The sequence below is a fragment of the Danio aesculapii genome, chromosome 3, assembly GCF_903798145.1.
Source record: "Danio aesculapii chromosome 3, fDanAes4.1, whole genome shotgun sequence".
Taxonomy (NCBI): Eukaryota; Metazoa; Chordata; class Actinopteri; order Cypriniformes; family Danionidae; genus Danio; species Danio aesculapii.
The window spans coordinates 24397071-24419693 of NC_079437.1; the positions used below are offsets into that span (position 1 = coordinate 24397071).

Sequence of the window (22623 nt, forward strand, 5' to 3'; positions counted from 1 at the left end):
ACTCGCCGGGTTTTATAGGAAGAGGACGAGACTTCCGGAAAACTGATGACGTCTTTCTGACGTACATAAGGCGTGCGCGTTCTCGTAGCAGGATACGCGCTTTAGATTTTAAGATTAAAATTGTTATTTTATTGTGAAATTGTAGTTGAACTTACAAAAATATATAACGACATTACCTCAGTAAAGTGGCGGTAGTTCATCTCGTGGTGTTTCGGTACTGAAAAGAATACATTAATGTTACATGTACAAACAACAACAAACATGGCAGCATGCTAGCACATTTTGTACTTTTCCAGTATCGATAGTGACCAGTACTTAACGTTATCCCTTTTTAGAATTTACCAGTATCCAGAGTTCAGCGCTTTAAAACCATTTAAACCGTCTTGACAACAATCTTGTCTTTTGAAGAATCGTTTTAAAAATAATCTATATTTTTTCGACGAAACGATGTTTAATCAGAAACGTTTCTCATCTGATAACGTTATATGTGCACACACATACAGGAGCAGCTCCAGCGTTATGGATGTGACATTTGCAGCAAAAAAATAAAACAAATTCCCATAAAAAAGGCCACATTTTAAAGAAATACATGTTTATATTTTCCAAAACTAGCCTATTAACACCAGAGTGATCGGAAAAATATCAACCTGTAAACATATTTTATATTTTAAATGAGGAAAATAAACGTGTTAGAGATGTGACTACAAAAGTTTGTGACTACAGTGTACAGCATACTTTGTTGAAATTCTGTGAATTAAACTGCACAACCCAAAAGATATAACCCCAATCAAAAGGATAAAGGTTGGCTCACTATAGAACAAACATGATTGATTTTTTTTTAAATTTGGCATTTATGAGATAAAAGGTTGGTTATGGATGTGGTAGGTGTGAAATTGGCTCATGTGCGACTTTAATAAATCAAATATAATTGTTTAAAAACACTAACAAAGACATTTTGAGTATTTTTACAGTACTGTGAAATACAAGCTTAAGCAAACAACATAGAAAGGGTTTCACTGTTATGGTGAAAACTTTATTTTTCTCATGGGAATGTTGAAATTGCATGAAATTGCTTACATATGCATATAAATATTAGTATTGATCTAATTCATTAAAGATTAGCTCTCAATTAACAGTAATCTGAGGTGTTTTCATACAATTTAAAATATTTTTCCTTGCATAAATAATGACCTTCAGACTAAAAAGTGATGTACGGCTAAGGATGTCATGGTTATCAACAAAATTTTGGCCCAAACTGTGTGGGACAGCAAAATGTCTAAACAGTTTTTTGACTGTATTGTAACTTCACAGATCATTGAAAATATATATTTTAACGCCTAGTTGTACTATGTATATCTGGGCTATCCAAAATGACTCAAACACAAAACTCATGGTTTTATGCTGTAAAAATTTAGTTAAGATCAGAGAAAGACAAATAAACACCTAAAACATTTAGAAAGTTTAATATGCTCACTATTTAGAAATTATCTCTCTTCTAGCTCAAAAATGAATGAACAATTGTAATGTTTTTAAATAAATATATATATATATATATATATATATATATATATATATATATATATATATATATATATATATATATATATATATATATATATATATATATATATATATATATATATATATATATATATTCAGATTGTATTGCTTAACCAGTATCATACAAAAGTAAAAAATAAATAAAAGCAAGGTAGATGTGTTCAAACATAAAGGGATGGTTCACCGAAAACAAAATTTTTGCCAACATTTACTCTCTGATTGTTTGAATCTTGTACAAGTTTCTTTTGTCTGATGAACACAAAAGATGATTTTTTTCAAGAACATATAGGCAACCAAATAATTATTAGTCCCCCTCGACTTTCTTGGCATTTTGTTCCATAATAGCATTATAGAAGTCAATTGGGAGCATCAAATTTTTGATCATCCACATTCTTCAAGATATCTTCATTTGTGTTCAGCAGAAAAAAAAGGTTGAGCATGTGGAGGGCGAGTTGTGAATTTCTGATAAAATTGTCTATTTTGGAAGACGTAAGTAATAATAATAACCTATAAATAAAAAGTTAATTGAGAACCACTTCTCATTTACAATGACGACCTGGCCAAGAGGCAACATAAAAAGCAGACACGAAGCAGCAGGGACACAATACAATAACAATTTCACAGATGCAGATAGTAACATAAAAAAACAAGGACATTGATCTTGTACTATTAGATTGAATTTTTAAAGGATTATAGTGGAATAAAAGTGTTGAGCTTTAATCTCTGCTGCAGATAATTCCAAGCATCAGCAGCAGAAAACTGAAAACAGTAGCGACCAAATGAAGTGCGAACTTTGGGTATACAAAGGTTAATAAAACTACTAGACACAGGTTTCTGAATGTTAAGAAGTGACTAAATATAGTGGAGGTTTCCCAATAATTTTGTAAATGAACAGAAACCAACGAATTTGTCAACGTGATTGAAGAGAAGGCCAATTCAATTAAGAACACAGTTGACAGTGATGAGTATTAAATGGCGCACCAGTAACAAAACTAATTGCTTCATGTTAAATAACATCCAGTTTGTGAAGGAGAGTTTCTGAAGCTGATCTGTAAATAAAATCCCCATAATCCAAATTCAGTAAAACTGTTAATTTGACCAAATGCTGCTTTGAGGTATACGTAAAAGAAGATTTGTTTCTGTTCTAAAGAAAGCCAATACAGGCTTTAACCTTTTTGAGCAATTCATTTATTTGAGTTTTAAATAGATTACTATCCAACCAGATACTAAGATATGTTTAGCAGTCAACTAAATCAATCTCAGTACCGTCCAATGAGGAAATTTTAGGAGGAAACTCAACATGTGGTAAATTTCTATAAAAAACATACATTTTGTTTTATTACTATTTAAAACAAAATGAAGATTTGTAAAAGCATGTTAAAGGATGTTTAAAAAAACTGGCTTGCAGTGAAGAAAGTGCTGTAGTAATGAACTACAAATTTATGGAGACCAGCAATCTAAGTCAATGGCTTCCATAGTGGGGGTCGCGGGACAATGGGGGGGTGGGGGGGGGGGGGGGGGGGGGGGGGGGGGTGTCGCTTGGCGATTTCCAAAAATCAAATTCATTTTATTAAACTATTAGGATGACCATATTTTATCCATAACATACTGAAGAACAAAATAGTAACCTTGTTAACATCAGGGGTGCTCAAACTTCTTCCTATAAAAAGCCAAAAAAGCTAACTTGATTAAGGGCTGTGGGCCGACTATATACCAAAGTGTATATATTAAATTTGCCATGGGTAATTTTCTAATTTATTCAGTAATGTTTAACAATAACTATCATTACTTTAAATGTTTTTTAAGATGTTATAATGAACTTATTCCAGTAAAAACATAAACAATCCCATTTATAATACAAAAAAGTTCAATGCTGAATACACTAGTCAAGCTGCTCCTGCCTTTACCTTTATTTACCTTTACCTCTATCTGTAAAGTGACAGTATTTACATTTTAGAAGTCTGATATATTAACAACATTTCATTGAATTATTTAATTTCAGTTTTTTTTTATCACAGCAATAAAACAAAGAAACAAAAGGTTATGTTAAATTTGAAATGACAATCTCTGTCAAAGGCATTCACCCTTAACCACCTCTCATCATTCTCCCTCTTATCTCAGATGGGATGGTGGGCCAAATCAATAATTAGCATGGGCCAACTTTGGCCTGTGGACCCTACTTTGGGCATCTCTAGTTAACATGTTAATAATAAAGATAAAAAAACAACATGCAAATAAACAGCCATATGTTCAAATATTCAGCCACAGGCTGAAACGACTGGGAACCCCTAATCTAAACGATAAAATGTATTAGCGAAGTGAAGTCTGGCACCTGGAAAACCTGCTAAAAGGAAGATTTTTACACCTCCCCCTACTTCTCAAGATGGAAGACAGATCCTTTCTTATTCTAACGATGGGCATCAGCCTCTTTTGTTTCAAGATGCTGCTTAACAGCCCACATTGGTCTCACAAAAGGACCATAAAGCACTGTGATACTCTTTAACCCAAATCCTGAGCTTTTAACACTTACTATAGCAATCAAAATCACTCACTCTTATTGCTGTTGACAGAAATGACGCATCAATGATCAGAATCACAATAATAAAAGAAAGATTCTCCCACTCAATTACTGAAATGATTTAAAGAATAAAAGACATTTGTGCATTTTGGACACAGTCATAGAAGCAGGCGGCCACAGTGATCCCATCAGGAAGGCAAGTTTAATCAGATCTAATTACACACAAAAATAAAACACTCTTACAAAAAAAAATGATAGTGTGTGTTACATTTAGCAAATTGCACCGGTCAGCTATGAAAGTTAAAAGTGTTGCTAGTAAATCATGCTATAAAGGAACAACCCTCTCGAAGCCTAAAGTCAACAGGGCATCCAGTCCATATGGAGACCTATTTAACTATACAATTTAAAAAAATTTAAAAGAAGAGAAGACGAATAGATTTGTTTAAAATGTGTGCACCAGATATACTCATTCAGTCCATAAAGAGTTTGGTAAATAGATTTTTTGCCTATTATGTACAGCCATCATATAGTGTGTGTGCAAAATGTTTTTTTTTCTTTCAAATCTAATTAAATTAAAAAGACAGTCAGTGACCCACCTATATGAACGATATTCTAGATCTATACAAAGCACCATCTCAGAATATTTAACTGATCCATCCAGAGGCTTTTTTATTCTTTTTTTCACCTTCTTTCACACTCAAATTTATATATATATATATATATATATATATATATATATATATATATATATATATATATATATATATATATATATATATATATATATATATATATATAGGTAACAAAAGATGTATAGCTCATTTTCAGCATATGCAAACTCTTAACAACAGTCCATGGTCATAGAGGATTGCTATAGACAGGCAGCATCTCAGAAACATTCAACTATATATACAGTTGAAGTCAGAATTATTAGATAATTGGGAAATATTTTTAAATATTTCCCAAATAATGTTTAACAGAGCAAGGACATTTTCACAGTATGTCTGATAATATTTTTTCTTCTGGAGAAAGTCTGATTTGTTTTATTTCGGCTAGAATGAAAGCAGATTTAAATTTTTTAAAAATAATTTTAGGGTCAAAATTATTAGCCTCTTTAAGCTATATATTTTATCGATAGTCTACAGAAAAAAAACATCGTTATACAATAACTTGCCTAATTACCCAAACCTGCCTAGTTAACCTAATTAATCTAGTTAAGCCTTTAAATGACACTTTAAGTATATCTAGTCAAATATTGTTTACTGTCATCATGACAAAGATAAAATAAATCAGCTATTAAAAATAAGTTAAAACTATTAAAATTATTATGTTTATAAATGTGTTAAAAAATCTTCTCTCTGTTAAACAGAAATTGGGGAAAAAATAAACAGGGGTGCTAATAATTCAAGGGGGCTAATAATCCTGACTTCACCCGTATATATAATAAACTACATTTGTTTATTTACGTAGTTTATTTTAATAATCCTGAAAAAACAGGTTTAAGCTGTGCATTGGGAGGCTTACAAAGAGCACATTAGACATGCTTTTGCTAGTTTTATACCTAAAGCTGATGTATTTCTATAAAAGATAGAATTGTTTCTTGTTCTTTAGTACAGCGATCCTTCTTGCAGTTCGTCTGTAATGCTCACTGAAAGCCAGTGACATTTAAAAAAAAGCTGGGTTAATAATAATTTAGAAAAATAACAAGTGATACGGACACAATTCTCCCTTGATTTCCTTGAGGGGTAAACACAATTGCATTTCTTGATTTTTTTTTTTTTTTTTTTACGAAATTATAAAACAAAAACTGGTAACAATATAATGAGAAGTTATGAAATGGAAGACATTTCACATCTCATTGACATGCATTTAATTCGTTTAAAGGGTTCGATTGACATCTGAGACAAATTCCAAATCCATTACCAAAAAAAAGACACCAATAATGCAACATATTAAAATGCTTTTCTTCACAATTTTCCTTTAAAAAACAACAAATAAAAAAAACCTGCCAGACATTCAAAGCAAGCCAATGCCAACCTCACTGCCTTTCCGATTTAAAACTTCATTTCTCTCTTCTTTTTTTATTAATATTTTTGCTCTGGAAACATCGGCAACGATTCCTGTGACGATGCCAATATATTATATCTGTATATTTTTTTTTTTACGTTTTACCTCTCACAGCGTATATAAAAATAAAGCTAGACTGCGGACACCGGTGATCTCGAGTAATGGAGCACAGGTAGTCTGGTGCAGGGCACCCAAAAACAAGCCAGCGGAGTCCATTTCCCTGATCCAAAGGGGTCCAAGATCAGCACCCTGTGCAACGAGAAAAGCTTCAAGTCCCAAAAATAATGACCAACTCTGCAGTCTTTTGTTGACATTGGCGTCTTCGGTAAGGACAGTAGTGCTTCTACATTAGCTTATGCCGCTCTTGTTCTGCGCCCTGCTAAAGTTCAGCCTCTCCTAAAGTCTAGTCTGTCAAAATGCTACATGAAATACTGTTAATATGTTGTCTTAATGCAAAAAAAAATCTAGATATGGACTTAAAAAAAAAACAAAAGGTGGAAGAGGAGGTTCCAAAATAGTAAATAAAAGAGTTACTAGCAGCTGAAAAGATAGGTTGTTTTCTTCTCTTCTTTTCAAATAATGCAGAAAGAGGGGGATAGCAGCATCAGACGTCGAGTGCTGCGGTGTAATCCACCGTTCCTCAGCCCGAGAGGCTGAGCTTCCCCACGAGGCCCACACGCCTATGGTCTGGATGACCGGTCCATCCCGTCTGGAGAAAGGGTTGTGTGTGAGCGCCACCGTGGGACATCATTCCACAGCGAAGCCGCACGTCTCCTCGATGGCTGTCAGCAGCTTGTCGTAGAGTTTATCATAGCCCTCGTATGGAGGAATGTCGATTCGGTTAAAGCTGTTGAACACAAATGAATATGGTTGACTGATGATGCTAGTAAAGTTATGCACATTTCATTTTTAAAATATTGATATTTTTATATTTATACACTGATATTTGATGAGAAACACAATAAAAACAGTAATAGGGTAAAATATTACTCCTGTATAAAATAATAGTTTTTTTTTCTTTCTTTTTTTAAATTCCTTTTATTTATTTTTTACATCGGCACAAAAAATTCTGATGTAAACTTTTATATGTGTGTACATTCTTTTTTTAGAACAGCTTTTAACATCATAAACTGTATACAAGGTAAAGAAAAGAAAAAACAGAAAAAGATATTCAGGGAAAAAAATAAATAAAGGAAAGAAGGAAAAGAAGAATTAATAAACTGGGCAGTTTCTGTTAGGCTTTAAGGCGCACTCACACTAGACTATCGGAACCGTGCCTGGGCATGATTCCTGGTTCGTTTGACAAGTGTGAGTGCTCAGAATCGAGCCCAGGTGCGGTTCAGTTGGCCCGGTGTGCCAGACCAAGATTTGGTTGGATGCTGTAAGCTTGTGCAAAGCACGCCTGAGCGTGAAACTGAAGACGTGGCATCACTTTTATGGGACTGTTTCATATGAATTTATTAATCATTCTTACATTTAAATGAACACGAACATAGTCATAGTTTACTAAAGATGCAAACCCCTTGCTGCATATCAGCTGCACCCTCAGCAAACCAAATGTTAATTTGATGCTCAAGAAAGATTTATTTGTGTAAATCTTGTGCTTACCAAGTGTGTGCTTTGGGCAGGTTGTTAGTGCTGGCATCGATCTGGTGAATGGTGAAGAGACGTGGACCAGCGGCACCTGCATACAGACATGCATGATTTCAGCTTTAAGAAGTCAAGAAGTAGCTTGCGTTTCATCCTGATCCGGTGTTCTACCGATTTGTACCACCTTGTCAGATTGTCCTACCTCCCATTCAAAAAGTAAGTACACATTTTAATGACGCAATATGCTACCCATCAGATTTTGCTACCAGTGTAAATTTTAATGTAGATTAGTGTGATATGAAAGTGGTAATATCGCCCTAACCTGTCTAATCCCTAACCCCAACATCAGAACCATTCAAGTACAGTGTTGGTAGCATAATGGGTAGGATAAAATGACAGGACACCTGCTTAAATACATTTGTTATTTTAAGTGTATATGGATAAGTAAATATTTTGTTGACCATGATGAAATGTATTTTGTTTAAATTATTATTTTAAGTGTGATTTTATGTATGTTTTAACTTCATATCATATTTTCAGGTTAGAAATAAAAATTTTACAACAGTAAAAATATTTGATCATTTAATATAGGTGATCATGACAAAAAATGTACGATTTACGTTTGCATATTTTTTACTTGACTGTTGAGTATAGAATCTCAAAATAAATAGCAGTTTAATAATATAAATTGTTGATAATTCTAATATTCTTCAATATTACAGTAATGAGCCAGCATTTAGGTTAAATAATTTATTATTTTTTTATGATTTAGAACTTAATTTATTTAAAGACAGTCACACAAATTATTCAGCAAAGCATTCTTAACAAAAGAAAAAAAACTAGTCCTTTATTACTCCTTAATATACCATAAATGCACAAACCATTCAGTGTTGCCAGATTGGGTGCCCATCTTCAATTTTTCCCCAATTTACAGCAAGAACACATTTAGAAGTGTTGTCTGATTGGCAAGCAGCACCTAATTATGTTCAAAATAATTTAAAACGCCAAATGGATTGAATTTATACCCCATTTTGAAAGTAAAACATACTCTAATAGGTAGCGTAACCTACACAACAAGTGCAGTGTATGGGTCAGTGTGTTTCGATGTGATCCGGTTATGTTCTAGATCTGTGACTGCTGGTGTTGGTTGCTGTATGGTTTACAAAATATAGAACAGTTAAAGTAACTAGGTTAATTTCGATTTAAATACATTTAAATTAAAATATTAATTAATATTTTGGGCATTTTTTTTGCATTTGGGCGGATTTTAGACAACTTTTGGGCTGGAAAAAGTCAGCTATATCTGGCAACACTGAAACTGTTTCTTCAAAACTGAGATATGTACTGAAGCATCAGTATTGTGTACTGTTTCATCCCTAATACATTTTTTTGTGTTTGTTTATTCTTTATGTTTTAAATGAATGAAGCTACACAGGTGTGAATTTCCGGATGCTAAATAAGAAATTTGTGACATCATCAGGTACCTTGCAGGGCTTTGAATCCTTGCAACGGGACTCTGGAGGATCCGGTGACAAACTGCAGCAGTCGAGCTCTCCTCTCCTCATCATACGACTCCACGGCCCGCCAGAACCACTTCACAATGTTACTGTCAGGTGTGCAGTGCTTCAGACGAGTGTTTGACTTCCAGTCGTTGATGTCGATCTTCCCCAATCCACACACAATTAGCTGAAAGTGAAAGAAATACTTGAACTCTGCTCTGAAAGTGCTCACTAGCCATGTTTTAACTGTTATGACTAAAGCGAGTGTGTGCCACCATGGCCAGTCATGTTTACAGTCATTTCCAGGGCTCAATTGGGCCATGTCAAGGCATCCTCTGGGCCAATGGCCAGGGGTTTTTGCCCAGTCAAATACCTTGGGTCAAAGTTTTGGCTCATCGAACACCTGGAGCTTGAGGACAGTGGTGGTCATTTCTCATTTACTTTTACATTTAGTCATTTAGCAGACGCTTTTATCCAAAGCGACTTACAAATGAGGACAAGGAAGCAATTTACAAAACTATAAGAGCAACAGTAAATAAGTGCTGTAGGCAAGTTTCAGGTGTGTAAAGTCTAAGCAAAGCATTAGTAATGTAAGGTTTTTTTTTTTTCATTTCTCATGTTTTCATATCAGTCTTCCCAGCTAACATGAACTTAAATTCAAAACACACAATTGAACAAATTGTTCTTAATTATTCACAAAATAAAGTGGACAACATTTGATATGGTTAAAATCCTTTCATCAAAATTGTCCTGAAACTAGTACACAACACCCATCCTTGTCTAAGGACACTTTTTGATCCACTTCAAATGTTGACTACTGTATTCATTCATTCATTCTGTTTTATTTATTCATCAGGGGTCGCCACAGCAGAATGAACCGCCAACTTATTTAGCATATGTTTTTTCACAGCTGCAACCCAGTACTGGGAAACATCCATACAAATTCACACACATACACTATGGACAATTTAGTTTATTCAATTCACCTATAGTTCATGTCTTTGGACTGTGTGGGAAACCAGAGGAAACCCACAGGGGGAACATGCAAACTCCACACAGAAATGCCAACAGACCTGACTACTTTATAATATATATACAAAGATATCCCTTTTTTGAAAAGTACACTATATTGTATAGCTGCAGGTTAAATTATGTATATGCTTAACCGCTGTACTGTTTTGATTGTAATGTTATAATGTGCACCTTTTGTAAAGCTGCTCTGGAATGAACATTACTGTGAAAAAAGAGCCGTACAAATAAACTTAAATTGGAAACTTGAATTGAAATTTCAGACATCAGCGAGTATCTACAATTTCCCATTCCCAATAAAAAAAATAATGAAGAAATATATTAATTATATTAAGAAATATAATGATGAGTGATGTTAAAATACCACTTATTAGGGTTGTGAGGGTAACTTAATTTTCCCACCAGTTAACTGACATGAGAGAACAGCAGCAGTATCAGTATCTGGGGCGGGGCACTTTTAAATAGCTTATCAATTCTGTGTGCCATTTAATTTAGTTTCAATTTTGAATTAGTGACAACTGGATGTCAAATGCTTGTATTGACCACAAAGGAGTACAATGACAATCTCACTGACATTATCATGACTTTTTAACAAACTTGTTATTGTTTTTTTGATTTTTGATTTTGGTCTGCTGCTCAACATTTTCCATCTCGATTTTGGCCTGTCTCTTCTTTCATGGGACTGTGCTTTCCTGCTGGGGATACAGTAGCCACAAGTTTCTAGTAAATTTTTCAGTGTGAGAAATGCAGCTTGTGGTAAAATATGGCATTTTCCCTTTGCCGTTGTTGACATTTGCACGATCATAAATTATGTTATGTTAACCCTCTGTTTAATCCCTGAGATGCTGCTTTTCTGTCTGAGGACCCTCTGTTGCTTAGACAGAAAGAATGACCATAGTATAACAGTATATGATAATATAGTAAGATAGTGAAGACAGTGCTGCTTAGATCTCCTCAGATTGTGTAATTTCATGGAAAATGAATGAGCTCATTTGCTCTAAATAAGGAAATGTAAACAGAATTATTAATTGGACATGTTTCTTTGTGTTAAATGAGGACGAATAGGTTTGTTTGACATATAGTACTGACTCAAATTAATAAAGAACTATTTTGATTGTAAATTACTGGTCAAAAACTGAAAACAGAAAGTTGCTCCTACATATATACATCTAATGAGGGATGTAATGTTGAATATGTTCAGAGAATGTCCCCAAATTGGATTATTCTGGTTCAAGAAACAAGACCTACTATCAGATCTAATGGAAACTCAGATCCAATGCGACCCATTGCTTTTATCTGCTTTTTAGCTCTATCTACTAGACATAATTAGTTTGGAATACACCACAGCCAAAAAAAATGGTGCCAGTAAAAAAAAAAAAGTACAATTTTGGTTAAACATGAGAGAGACTGTATCAGATGTTCCCCTCGTGATCTTATACCTATTATTGCAGGATTGCTGTTTTTATTTTATTTTACTTTTTTGCTGGGTGGATCTTGGGCTTTGTTGAAAATCAAAAATGTTCAATAAAAAACATATTTACTTGTACTTATTTATTATTATTATTTTACTTTATGTATAGTTTGTATATTGTATATTTTATTGTTAACTGTTGTGTGTTTGTTGGACTAAAATTTGTCAATGTGTTTGAATATAAAAAAAAAATAAAGAAACACTATTAAATTACTGGTCAAATGTTAATGCTGGAGTGTAAGAGTAGTCTATCATGTCTGCTTTTCTTCATTTTAATGAATGCCATTTCTCCTGGTGCCGTGTTCAGGGTTTAGAGCAAGGTTACTGGTCTGACAGTGGAAATGCAGCATGATTTTGGCCTTACTGTCTGAGCTCTGAGGCTATTGGCCTGACTCGGCTCTCTGTAGGCCACGGCTGTCACTGACACTGACAACAACTATTGAATGAATACATATACATATATATATATATATATATATATATATATATACACATATATATACATATATATATACATACATAAAGGACTGGTGTTTTAATACCTCCAGCTCTTTCTCATCAAATGCCTTGAGCAGGTGTTGTGGAATGACTTCGTTGAAGCCTTTCTGCAGGGCCAGGAACTGAGCCTCGATGCCCCTCAGGAACCGCCAGTTTACATACAGCCTGTGCAGAAACAGGACACTTGATGACACCTACAGACACGCATCTGAAAAGCAGGACTGAAAGGTTGACAGGTGCGAATAGCTCACCTCACATACTCCTTCTTGGTGTCCTGCGTGACCGGGATGCTCTTGCCGTTGGGTTTAAGCTCATGCTGAATGATCTCTCCGTAAGCATTGTGTTCAACGCAGAATGTGTGGTCCAACACCCCAGTGATGTCATTATCTCTGAACACATACACAGAAGGGGGAAAATAATTATTTTTAACAATTACACACACACACACACACACACACAAACATACATACATACATGCATACATACATTTATATATATATATATATATATATATATATATATATATATATATATATATACATATACATACACACATATATACACATAGATACACATACACATGTATATATTAAAGTGATTCAAATATAATATGTTATACACATAATATTCCATATATGTACATAGGGATGTCCTGATCCGATCACGTGATCAGAAATCCGGCCCGATCACGCGGTTACAGACTCGATCAGAATCGGACGTTAGATCAGGACTCAAAAAAAAAAAAAAAAAAAAAAAAAAAAATTATATATATATATATATATATATATATATATATATATATATATATATATATATATATATATATATATATATATATATATATATATATATATATATATTCTCATTATTTTATAACACATCAATAGTTATGTGGTGGCACAGAGTTAGACCTCTTTCTTGACTTCACAAAAACAGCAACGCATGTGGCATGACATGACAGAGACGCTATTGCTGGCAAAGTAGAACACGGAAGCAGCTTGAAGCGGAAAGCGCGAGTATGTCTGTGGTCTGGAGGTATTATAAAGTTGATGATGACAGCACTGCAATAGCAAACTGTGAGATATGTAAATTTGACATTGCCTGCCGGGTATTTTAAGTTGAGGTGCAATTTGTTTTTATATTAGTTATTTTTTTATATTTATTGTTGCACTGAAGTCTAAATGTGAAGAATTGATGTTATTTTTTTATGTATTATAGAAATATCGGATCGGGTTTCGGTAGATACTCAAAATGAAATGACTCGGATCCGGGGGAAAAAAAACCTGATCGGGACATCCCTATATGTACATATACCTGTTATGTTTTTTTATACCTTGTTTGCTACTGGATTTAATATTTAGATAATTACATTTTCTTATAAAGCAACTTGGAATTCATAACTGCATTTTAGGATAATCTAATTGCTACTGTATTTTTTCTAAAAAAATTTATTTTGTCGGTTTGCAATTTAAATGTTTTAACAGCTCATTTTATAACATTGTTTAGTTTTTTAAATAAATGCATATGTTTTAGATTTAGTTATTTTAGTTTAAAGTTAGACTAAATAAAACATACCTTTGGCAACTGGTTGAAATTTAATAAAGTCTCTCTCTTGAAATTTATTTTAATAAATGGGAAAAATTTCTGAATTTCTGTGACCCACAATGCTAGCAAACATGCAACAGGATCATAATTCTAATAATAGTATTATGGCTATGATATTGGCAACCCTCCATGCCAATCCCTTCCACCCCACCCTCTTTTTTTGTATGCATTTAGATTTGGTTTATTTACTAACAGAATTTCCATATATTATTTAATATGGATATCAATTATATGATGTTATTTATTTATTTATTTTCTGTATTTATTTTGTATTGTTCTGTTTTTATGCTAATGCTCTGTATTTGGTATTCATCTGTGTTATTTGCAAATAGGAAAATCAATAAAAAGTTAAAATCATAAAAAAAAATAAAAAAAAATCTCGCCTGGTTTCGATAGTTGCTTTATAAGTCCACTATTATTATTATTATTATTACTACATTAAATTATTCGCAAAATGATTGTATTTTATTTTTATTGTTTATATATAAAACTATATATACAAAACTATTAATATGTGATTAGTTTGTTAGTTACCCTAGTTTGAAAAGGCACCTCATATTTATTACTAGAATTATTATCATCTATTTAATGGGATTATAATGAGATTTGTAATATATATGTTATTATTGGTAAAATATATAAATTGTACTACTATTATTAGCAAATAACTATATAAAAACAACATTATATAATATATTAATCATTCTACTTTAGTTAACTACAATACCCCTTGTTTTGTAAAAACCCTTATATGAAATTTTTTCAATTCATTTCATGTTTATTTCTAAAGCACTTTTACAATGTAGATTGTGTCAAAGCAGCTTAACATTGAAGTTCTAGTAAATTGAAACTGTTGAAGTTGAAGTTCAGTTTAGTTCAGCTCAGTGTGATTTAAATTTCACTGCTGAAAGTCCAAACAGTGAAGAGCAAATCCATTGATGCGCAGCTCCACATTTATTTGCTCTTTAAATGTTTAATTTATTCATTCATTCATTTTCTTTTCGGTTTAGTCCCTTTATTAATCTGGGGTCACCACAGCAGAATGAACCACCAACTTATCCAGCATGTGTTTTACGCAGCGGATGTCCTTCCAGCTGCAACCCATCTCTGGGAAACATCCATACACACACTCATACACTACGGACAATTTAGCCTATCCAATTCACCTGTACTGCATGTCTTTGGACTGTGGGGGAAACCAGAGAACCTGGAGGAAACCCAAGCGAACACGGGTAGAATATGCAAACTCCACACAGAAACGCCAACTGACCCAGCCGAGGCTCGAACCAGCGACCTTCTTGCTGTGAGGTGACAGCACTACCTACTGCGCCACCGTGTCACCTGTTTAATTTATTATTATTCAATTTAATGATATTATTGGTAAAATAATCATACTTTTATTATATATTAATAATCTATTACTAATTACTATTAATAATACTACATATCAAAGAGATCATCATGCATGCAGTAGATGGATATATTAAGCCCACTGACAGGATCCAGACGAGGCTGTTGTGCAGGTCCGGATCCACTGACTCCATGTCATCCAGAGTGATGGGTTTGCCTAGCAACTGCTTGTAGAAGGGCAGAGTGAAGCCCCCGTCTATATAGTGACCATGGAAAACAGCCATTCCCATAATCCTCCCCACAAAGTGGAAATAAGACAAATGTTCCTATAAAAAAAGAGCGCATTATTCATTCTAGATGATACACTGCACATGAATGGAGTAAAAAAAGTCATCAGCACACTTCCCCCATTTGATAAAATTAATTGCATAAAATGTTTTCTAAAATGTTGTTGTAAAATCTTGTATATATATTCCGACATTTTATGTATGAACAACACATCCCTCTGTAAAAAAACTTCAGAATATAGATATGAATAAAAGTATGAATGAATAATGAATGTAAGATTTATGGCTGGAGTAAAAAGAAGAAATAATTTTGAGAAAAAAGCCTTTCTAATTGAAATAATTATCTGAGTTATAATTGTAATTAGGTTTTGTAATTAAAATCACACAAGCACAAATTGATATATCAAATGGAGTGCTATAAAAGAAAGACTTTCTTGTTATTAGACTGAAAAAATCTATTATATTAAAAGCCCAAAATCTCAAAATCTCAGCAGTGACTTGTCTTAATGAAAACCAGTGTAGTTTGAAAGGTTGTGCACTTTCACTCACTGGATTGACGGCTGAGTCCGGGTTGATCTGTAGCGTGTAGATGTCATCTCGTGAATATTGGAACAGCCCATAGTATGGATTTAACATCTCGTGTGACAGCAAGTATAACCATTCCCTATGACACAAAAGCGCACACACATTGACACAAAATATTGACAGACATAAATCCACTTTGACCCAATTTCACATTGTTATATTCACATTCTACCACTAGATGGAAACAACAGCCTGAAATGAAACATTTCTGACCCATTTTAACTTCCAGAATATGATCCATTTATATTAGTGAAACTGAACAAGACTGTAGTCTTAGTCAACTGTAGTGTAACTAAACACCCCGTTTACCAAGTAAAAAAACGCAGTTCACAGGGACCCATTACACCCTAAAAACATGCATAACATTGTTAAAATAAGGTTTTTTAAATGCTTTGTGTTGTTTCGATCCATTTCTCCTTTTGTTTTTAACCATACTTAAAATTGTAGATGACAAGGAATTAAATGCAGTGCTGGGAAGTCATATTATTGACAGGTTACTGTAAATATTAAGCTAAACATTTTGCTAAGTTTATATAAAAGCAAGAATTTCATGTGCAAAAGTTTCATATGTGCAAAAGAAGAGGTCTTAAGGTCTGTCTGCATTCATTCATGCTTTTTTTTGTAGAGCTGCATTGACATGAAACATTTTTTCAAAGTGAAGTGCAATCTTGGTTTGGAAATATTTACATCTTAGATACATCTTTATGGATTGTGTTTATATTACAGAAATGAAATGCAAGGTTACTGTATTAAAAGTCCATTATGAATATGGCTTTGTGAAAGTATTGTGAAAAAATGCTTTAGAATAATTGGATCTATTTAACCAAATACAATAAACAAGTTGAATGGATCTGAGATGTGTTCCTGTGCAGTTATTTATTAATCAAAAAGAAAGAGACCAGAAGCCAAAAGCACTTAATTAAATTGTCATGCAGTGATTCAGATTTCTTTTCATTGTATTCATTGTTCACATACTGCACCTGTAACCAAACAATGATTAACACTGTGCTTTATCAGTATTCGTGTTCTCTGAATAAGATGCACATATTCAAGATAATACAAAATAAAGAAAAACTGTATACAAAATTAAGCAAGGCCTTGGGATCTATAACAAACGAGTCATACACGCATACAAAACACTGCCTATGTTTTAAAGCAAGGGTGAAAATCCAGGAACAATTTGATGATTAACAGGGTCTTCTGGCTATTTAAGTCCATGTTTTACCACAATTCTGATAGCTTTTCCATTTAATTGAAGGTGTCAAGAATGGTATTTATGACAGTGGTGAAATAAATCTGCCACTATATATATGTAAATATTTTTTTTTCCTTGAAGCAGACACAGGCCTAATCAGATTACGATACAACTATCCCACATTTAATGTCCTTTTGTTATTTAATGTGGGACTTAAATATACTTTTGTTACAAACAGTGCAGTAAAGTAACACATCTTCATTTTTATTTCTAGTTTTGTTTTACATATATTTTTTTATGGGTGGATTTTTAAGGTAAGTAAAGAATAAAGTACATTGAGAAGGTTTTTTTTTTTTTTAATCGCAGACTAAAGCCCGACAGGCTTATCGACAGCCCGATGCAAAGTGGAGCACTGTTGTTTAAGTACTTTTATTTTTAAAAGTTTGAACATTCGTAACAGTGTTAAAACTCATACCTGGCGACTCCACCATAGTCGAGACCTTCCTCTCCTCTGAATTTGACCATCAGCCTCTTCCACAGGTCCTTCGGCCTCATCTTCATCACCTGCCGGTAAGACTCCTGAGGAAACAGCGAAACACACAAAGTCAACATGACAAATCCACTATTTTTGTTGACAAAGCATAAAAATGCAGTGCCTAAATCGTAGTTTTAAACTTCTTACATATAAAACAGTTGCACAAAACAAGCAGCACATTTGCAAATGTAGGATCACATCAGATTTATTGCTTATGCGTAAGGCCACACAGAAATCTGCAGATTTACACAGATTTTTAGCCCATCACTGAGTATTTATTTACTTGTGTAAATGTGTATAAATTTATTTTTACTCAGTTTTGAAATTAATTTCGGTAATATTATTGACTAATATGACAGTGTTTATTTAATTTATTTACAATACAGTTTGTAAAGTAATATTTTCATTCTTTTACTAGACATACTATATGAAAGACTTGATTTGTTAACCAAATAAATGGATCTAATTGGATATGCATTGCATTTTATTAAATAAAAGTTAAAAAAGCGAATATTTTTTATTTCAAATATTAAGTTAAGTTACGATCCTCCCAAAATAATTCAGCATAAATCTGCAGATTTTTTACAAAATTCTCCTCAGAAATAGAAAAAAATGTCCGCAGTTTTTGTCTGGTCCTACTTATGAGATGTTATTAAAATTATGTGACAATTTATCCAGTTCTCTCAAGACATATTTTGGTTAGATGTTTGCAGAGTGAGTTACAATGTCAATTTTCACCATAGACAAAAACACTGTTTAGTTGCATGATATTATGAATGATTCGCTGTTATTACTAGGGTAAGTACATGTGTGAAAAGAACACACTAAAATGTACTTTTGTCCAATACTGCTCAAGTTAGCGGACATTCGTGCTGAAAACAGCCCTCAGACTCGCATGAATTTATTACAGCTGATCTGTAAACTCCTGCTCTTGCCAATAAACTCAAAAGTGTACAAACTCATGCGAAGGCCTCATATAATCTGATGTTTATGGTCAGACTCGTCTGTAGGGAGCGAGAGTGCAGCATGTTGGAATGCAGCATCCAGAAATGCCTGCGTGCATCCAGCTCAACACCCATAAACACCCCAAAACAGATGAGCAAACAGTGCAGAAATCACTTCAAGCTGAGCGTGTGTTTTTCCAGCAGGTTTAGAAACATGTCACACACGTACGCTGAACTCAGCAGGGTGTTTGGTGCGTGCTAATGAAGTTTCAGCTCATGCCTGATGCATTATGGCTTTTTCCACATGTAAATTGATTTGTTAGTAACATCCAGCAGAGCTCAAAGGGCTTTTTTTTATGGTGAAGGTTAACCAGGTCTTCGGGCTTCTCAGGTCCTATTAAAGCCTGGTTCAGACTGACAGGTGTTACTGGTGCAACTAACAGCATTAAACAAGGGTTTATATCTGCCTCCATGCTGACAGACCATCTCAAAGTTGACATCTGAGTCGACGGCTAGGTGGATTCTGCTGCTTTGTGATTAGTCAGGAGATTTCATGGTTATGTTAAAAAAAACAAAAAAAAAAAACCCACAATTTCATGGCTTTAAGAACTGAAGAAATGTGAATTTTAGTTATTCTGGCTATATATATATGTGTGTGTGTATATATGTATATATATATACATACATATATACATACATATATATATATATATATACACATATACATATATATAAACATATATACATATATATATAAACATATACATATATATATATATATATGTATATATACACACACACACACACATATATATAAATATAAATAAATATATATAAATATATATATATATATATATACACACACACACATATATATATACACATATATATATATATATATATATATATATATATATATATATATATATACATATATACATACATACATATACATGCATATATGTATATGTATGTATATATGTATATATACACACACACACACACACAAATAAAACACAATATGTAGCACTGTTATTTAGTTACCTAAGGACTATTTTCAGGCACTGCATAATACTATTGTGCCTGTTGCAGCCATGGTACAGCAACAAATTAGCTTGATTATTAAGCCAGAACAAGAGTTAAGTTTCTAGCTATATCGACCTAGGAAACATTTCATTTTCCATCGGTCTTTATACACAATATAACTACAGAAAAGTCAATGTTAAATAAGAAAACTAATGAAACTTAAACATTTAAAAAAATAAAAATTGAGCAAGATGCTAATGGTCTAATTCGATTCAACGTTTTATGCTAAGCTAAGCTAAGCTAAAAGTACCCTAGCCTAAATGGAGATCAGTTGAATAAATTCATAAATAATAAATCTCAACTGTTTAACTCTAGGGGAGCTGTAAAATGAACCTATTTCTTAAAAAAAGGAGTGTTCATTTAAATACATAAATATCCATCGTAAATATTCATAGTAAAACTAATAAGTTTTCATTCATTTATTTACAAATTGTAAAAACAAATGACATTTTCAATGATTTTTATATAAAAGATTTCAAATGATGAATGAAGTGTTCATAGTAGCAGCATTATTTTTATGTAGAAATTTTGCACAGAGCAAGTTTGGGGTCTGACCTCAAAGATTTCCTCGCGTGAGACCTCGATGCGGCAGTGTCCTGCCTGAGGCTGCTGCTGGGACAGCTCCTGTCTCAGAATCTTCAGCTTCTGAACCAGATCTCTCTTGTACTTGGGCACTGTGAGGCATTCAGGATCCTCGGGGAGATTTCCGGGGGACACGACAGATTGAGCTTGCTCCTTCAACTGTCCAGGACGACTGCTGAAAAAGAGATAAATAGAGGCAAAACACTGAAGTCTGACTCTTTCTTCATCTCTGATGCCAGAACAGCATCACCCATTTAGTGCCAAAACACAAGAGTGTATCACGCCTTCACAAGCTTTATACAGTGATATAATCATTATACAGTGTTCTCAGTCCTTCATGAACAGCAAATTCAAGGACTTTAAGTCTTTTTAAAGCAGTACTAATTTCAAATTGAGCATCTTTTATAATTCCACCAGCATATGTAGTGCCATGAAACTCCTCAATGTACTTAACATTTCATTTAGCCTTGATATTAACATTAAAATGTCAGAGTAATGATGATGTTTTGAATATGTCATTTAAAAAAACTGGTTTTAAACAGTCATGTTAAAAGAACCTTAATAAAATGTGTTGAATTCAATATTGGTTATATTTAAATGTGGTTTCTGAAATATTAATAAAATGTGCATTATTTGCCATAGTACAAGTGCTTTCAATAGGGTATATGCAGAAATCTAAAGGTAATTTCAATACCTTTTTAAAGACCTTCTCAGAATATTTTAAGCCCTCATCGCCACTGAGTTCTAATCAGTATCAAACTTTTAACTTGATAAACAGTTGTTAATAAGCCGTTGTAGCTAAATAAATCAATGGAGCACAACCATGCAACAGAACTCAGATGAGCTCTGAGGAAACAAAGCTTGATAATAAATGATATAAATAATAAATTACATGGTTGTTTTCAGCGACAGGCTTCAGGCACTGTTTAAACTCGTATTTCTCCAACCAGGAGTACGCAAACTTACATTTTCCCATTTTGCTGTCTGTTTTACTCTATGGTTTTGCTACATGTGGAGAACGTCACATCACCTTCTCGCGTTTGTAGCAAATTACGTCACATCACCCAGACGGAGGAGCTTGGCCGGACGCGCCACAGCCTAAATCGCATGGATCGAGCATGCCGTTGTTAATATTAGGAGGAAAACAAATATATTTATGCTTTTTTGGAGTCAAAAACTTTGGACAACGCTTGAACAAAATTTAAGACCACGTAAAAATGTGATTAATGTGACTTTTTAATACCTTTTAAGTGCCTTAATTTTTCATAATTGATTTAACAACTTTTCGGGGTTTTCACCTTTATTGTGTAGGACAGTAGAGAGTATTGACAGGAAAGAATGGGGAGCAGAGAGAGCGGAAGGATCGGCATAGGACCACGAGGCGGAATCGAACTCGGGTTGCCATGAGCACCGGAGTGCATGTGTTGATGCACTAACCACTACACCACTGGCGCCGACGATTTAACAACTTACAACACTTTAAGACCCCGCGGACACCCTGTTCAAGTACTTTCAAGAAGTGTGGAAATAATGATTATAATGTGGTTCAAAATGTATTCTGGCAAATAAATAAGTAAATAAATAATCTAATGCTTATTATAATATTTTCCTACTTAACCGTTTTATTTGACAAACTTTCTAAAATGTTATTTAAATATTAAATATATTTGGAAAAAACAAAACAAAATCATATAGAAAAACATTTTGTAGTCAAATAAGTCAAGTTATGCTTTATGTAGTTCCTCTGTAAAATGCTTCAGAACACAGATATGACAAACTTAAGCCTCAGTGAAGGTGAATAAAACCCTCAATTTGAGAAAACACCTTTTACAAATATGTATAGCAACTGAAATCTACAAATAACAAATGATAAAGTGTAACAATAAAAACACTTTTTTAAGCACTTCATGAAAAGCAAAAAAGCCTTTAAATTGACAGGTGCAAATAAAAAAAAACTCTTCACTGAATGGCTAAACTTGCCTTAAAATGTTTACAAAATGTCAAAAGACGTGGCACCTGCAAACATGCTGCTTGCATTTAAATAACTCCACAAACGCCAGTGCTAGACACATAAAGAATAGAGCTGGCAGTTCATTTATCACCCAATAACACAGATGAGTGCGAGCAGAAGTGTGCAACCATTCATCCAAAAATGACACATTCTTTACTATGAAAGCACACAGTCACTTCACATATCAGTCCACGCACACTTCACAGCCGCA

The 22623-nt window shown here is 33.4% G+C and overlaps 1 protein-coding gene across 2 annotated transcripts in view; it reads right to left on the minus strand.

Annotated features, from left to right (window-relative positions):
- Positions 1-5924: 5924 nt before the first annotated feature.
- The window catches only part of smurf2 (SMAD specific E3 ubiquitin protein ligase 2), an 83414-nt gene continuing 66715 nt past the window's right edge, over positions 5925-22623 (minus strand). Inside the window, exons 12-20 of one of the 2 annotated variants that reach the window (XM_056453464.1) lie at positions 20375-20573; positions 17730-17833; positions 16024-16138; positions 15335-15513; positions 12484-12621; positions 12277-12397; positions 9220-9421; positions 7754-7829; positions 5925-6992 (exon numbers count right to left, since the gene is read on the minus strand). In XM_056453464.1, coding sequence (XP_056309439.1) covers positions 6893-6992; positions 7754-7829; positions 9220-9421; positions 12277-12397; positions 12484-12621; positions 15335-15513; positions 16024-16138; positions 17730-17833; positions 20375-20573 — 1234 coding nt within the window. In that variant the 3' untranslated portion in view covers positions 5925-6892. Of the gene's footprint in view, positions 6993-7753; positions 7830-9219; positions 9422-12276; positions 12398-12483; positions 12622-15334; positions 15514-16023; positions 16139-17729; positions 17834-20374; positions 20577-22623 lie in introns of both variants that reach the window. The other variant, XM_056453463.1, reaches the window with a different exon arrangement.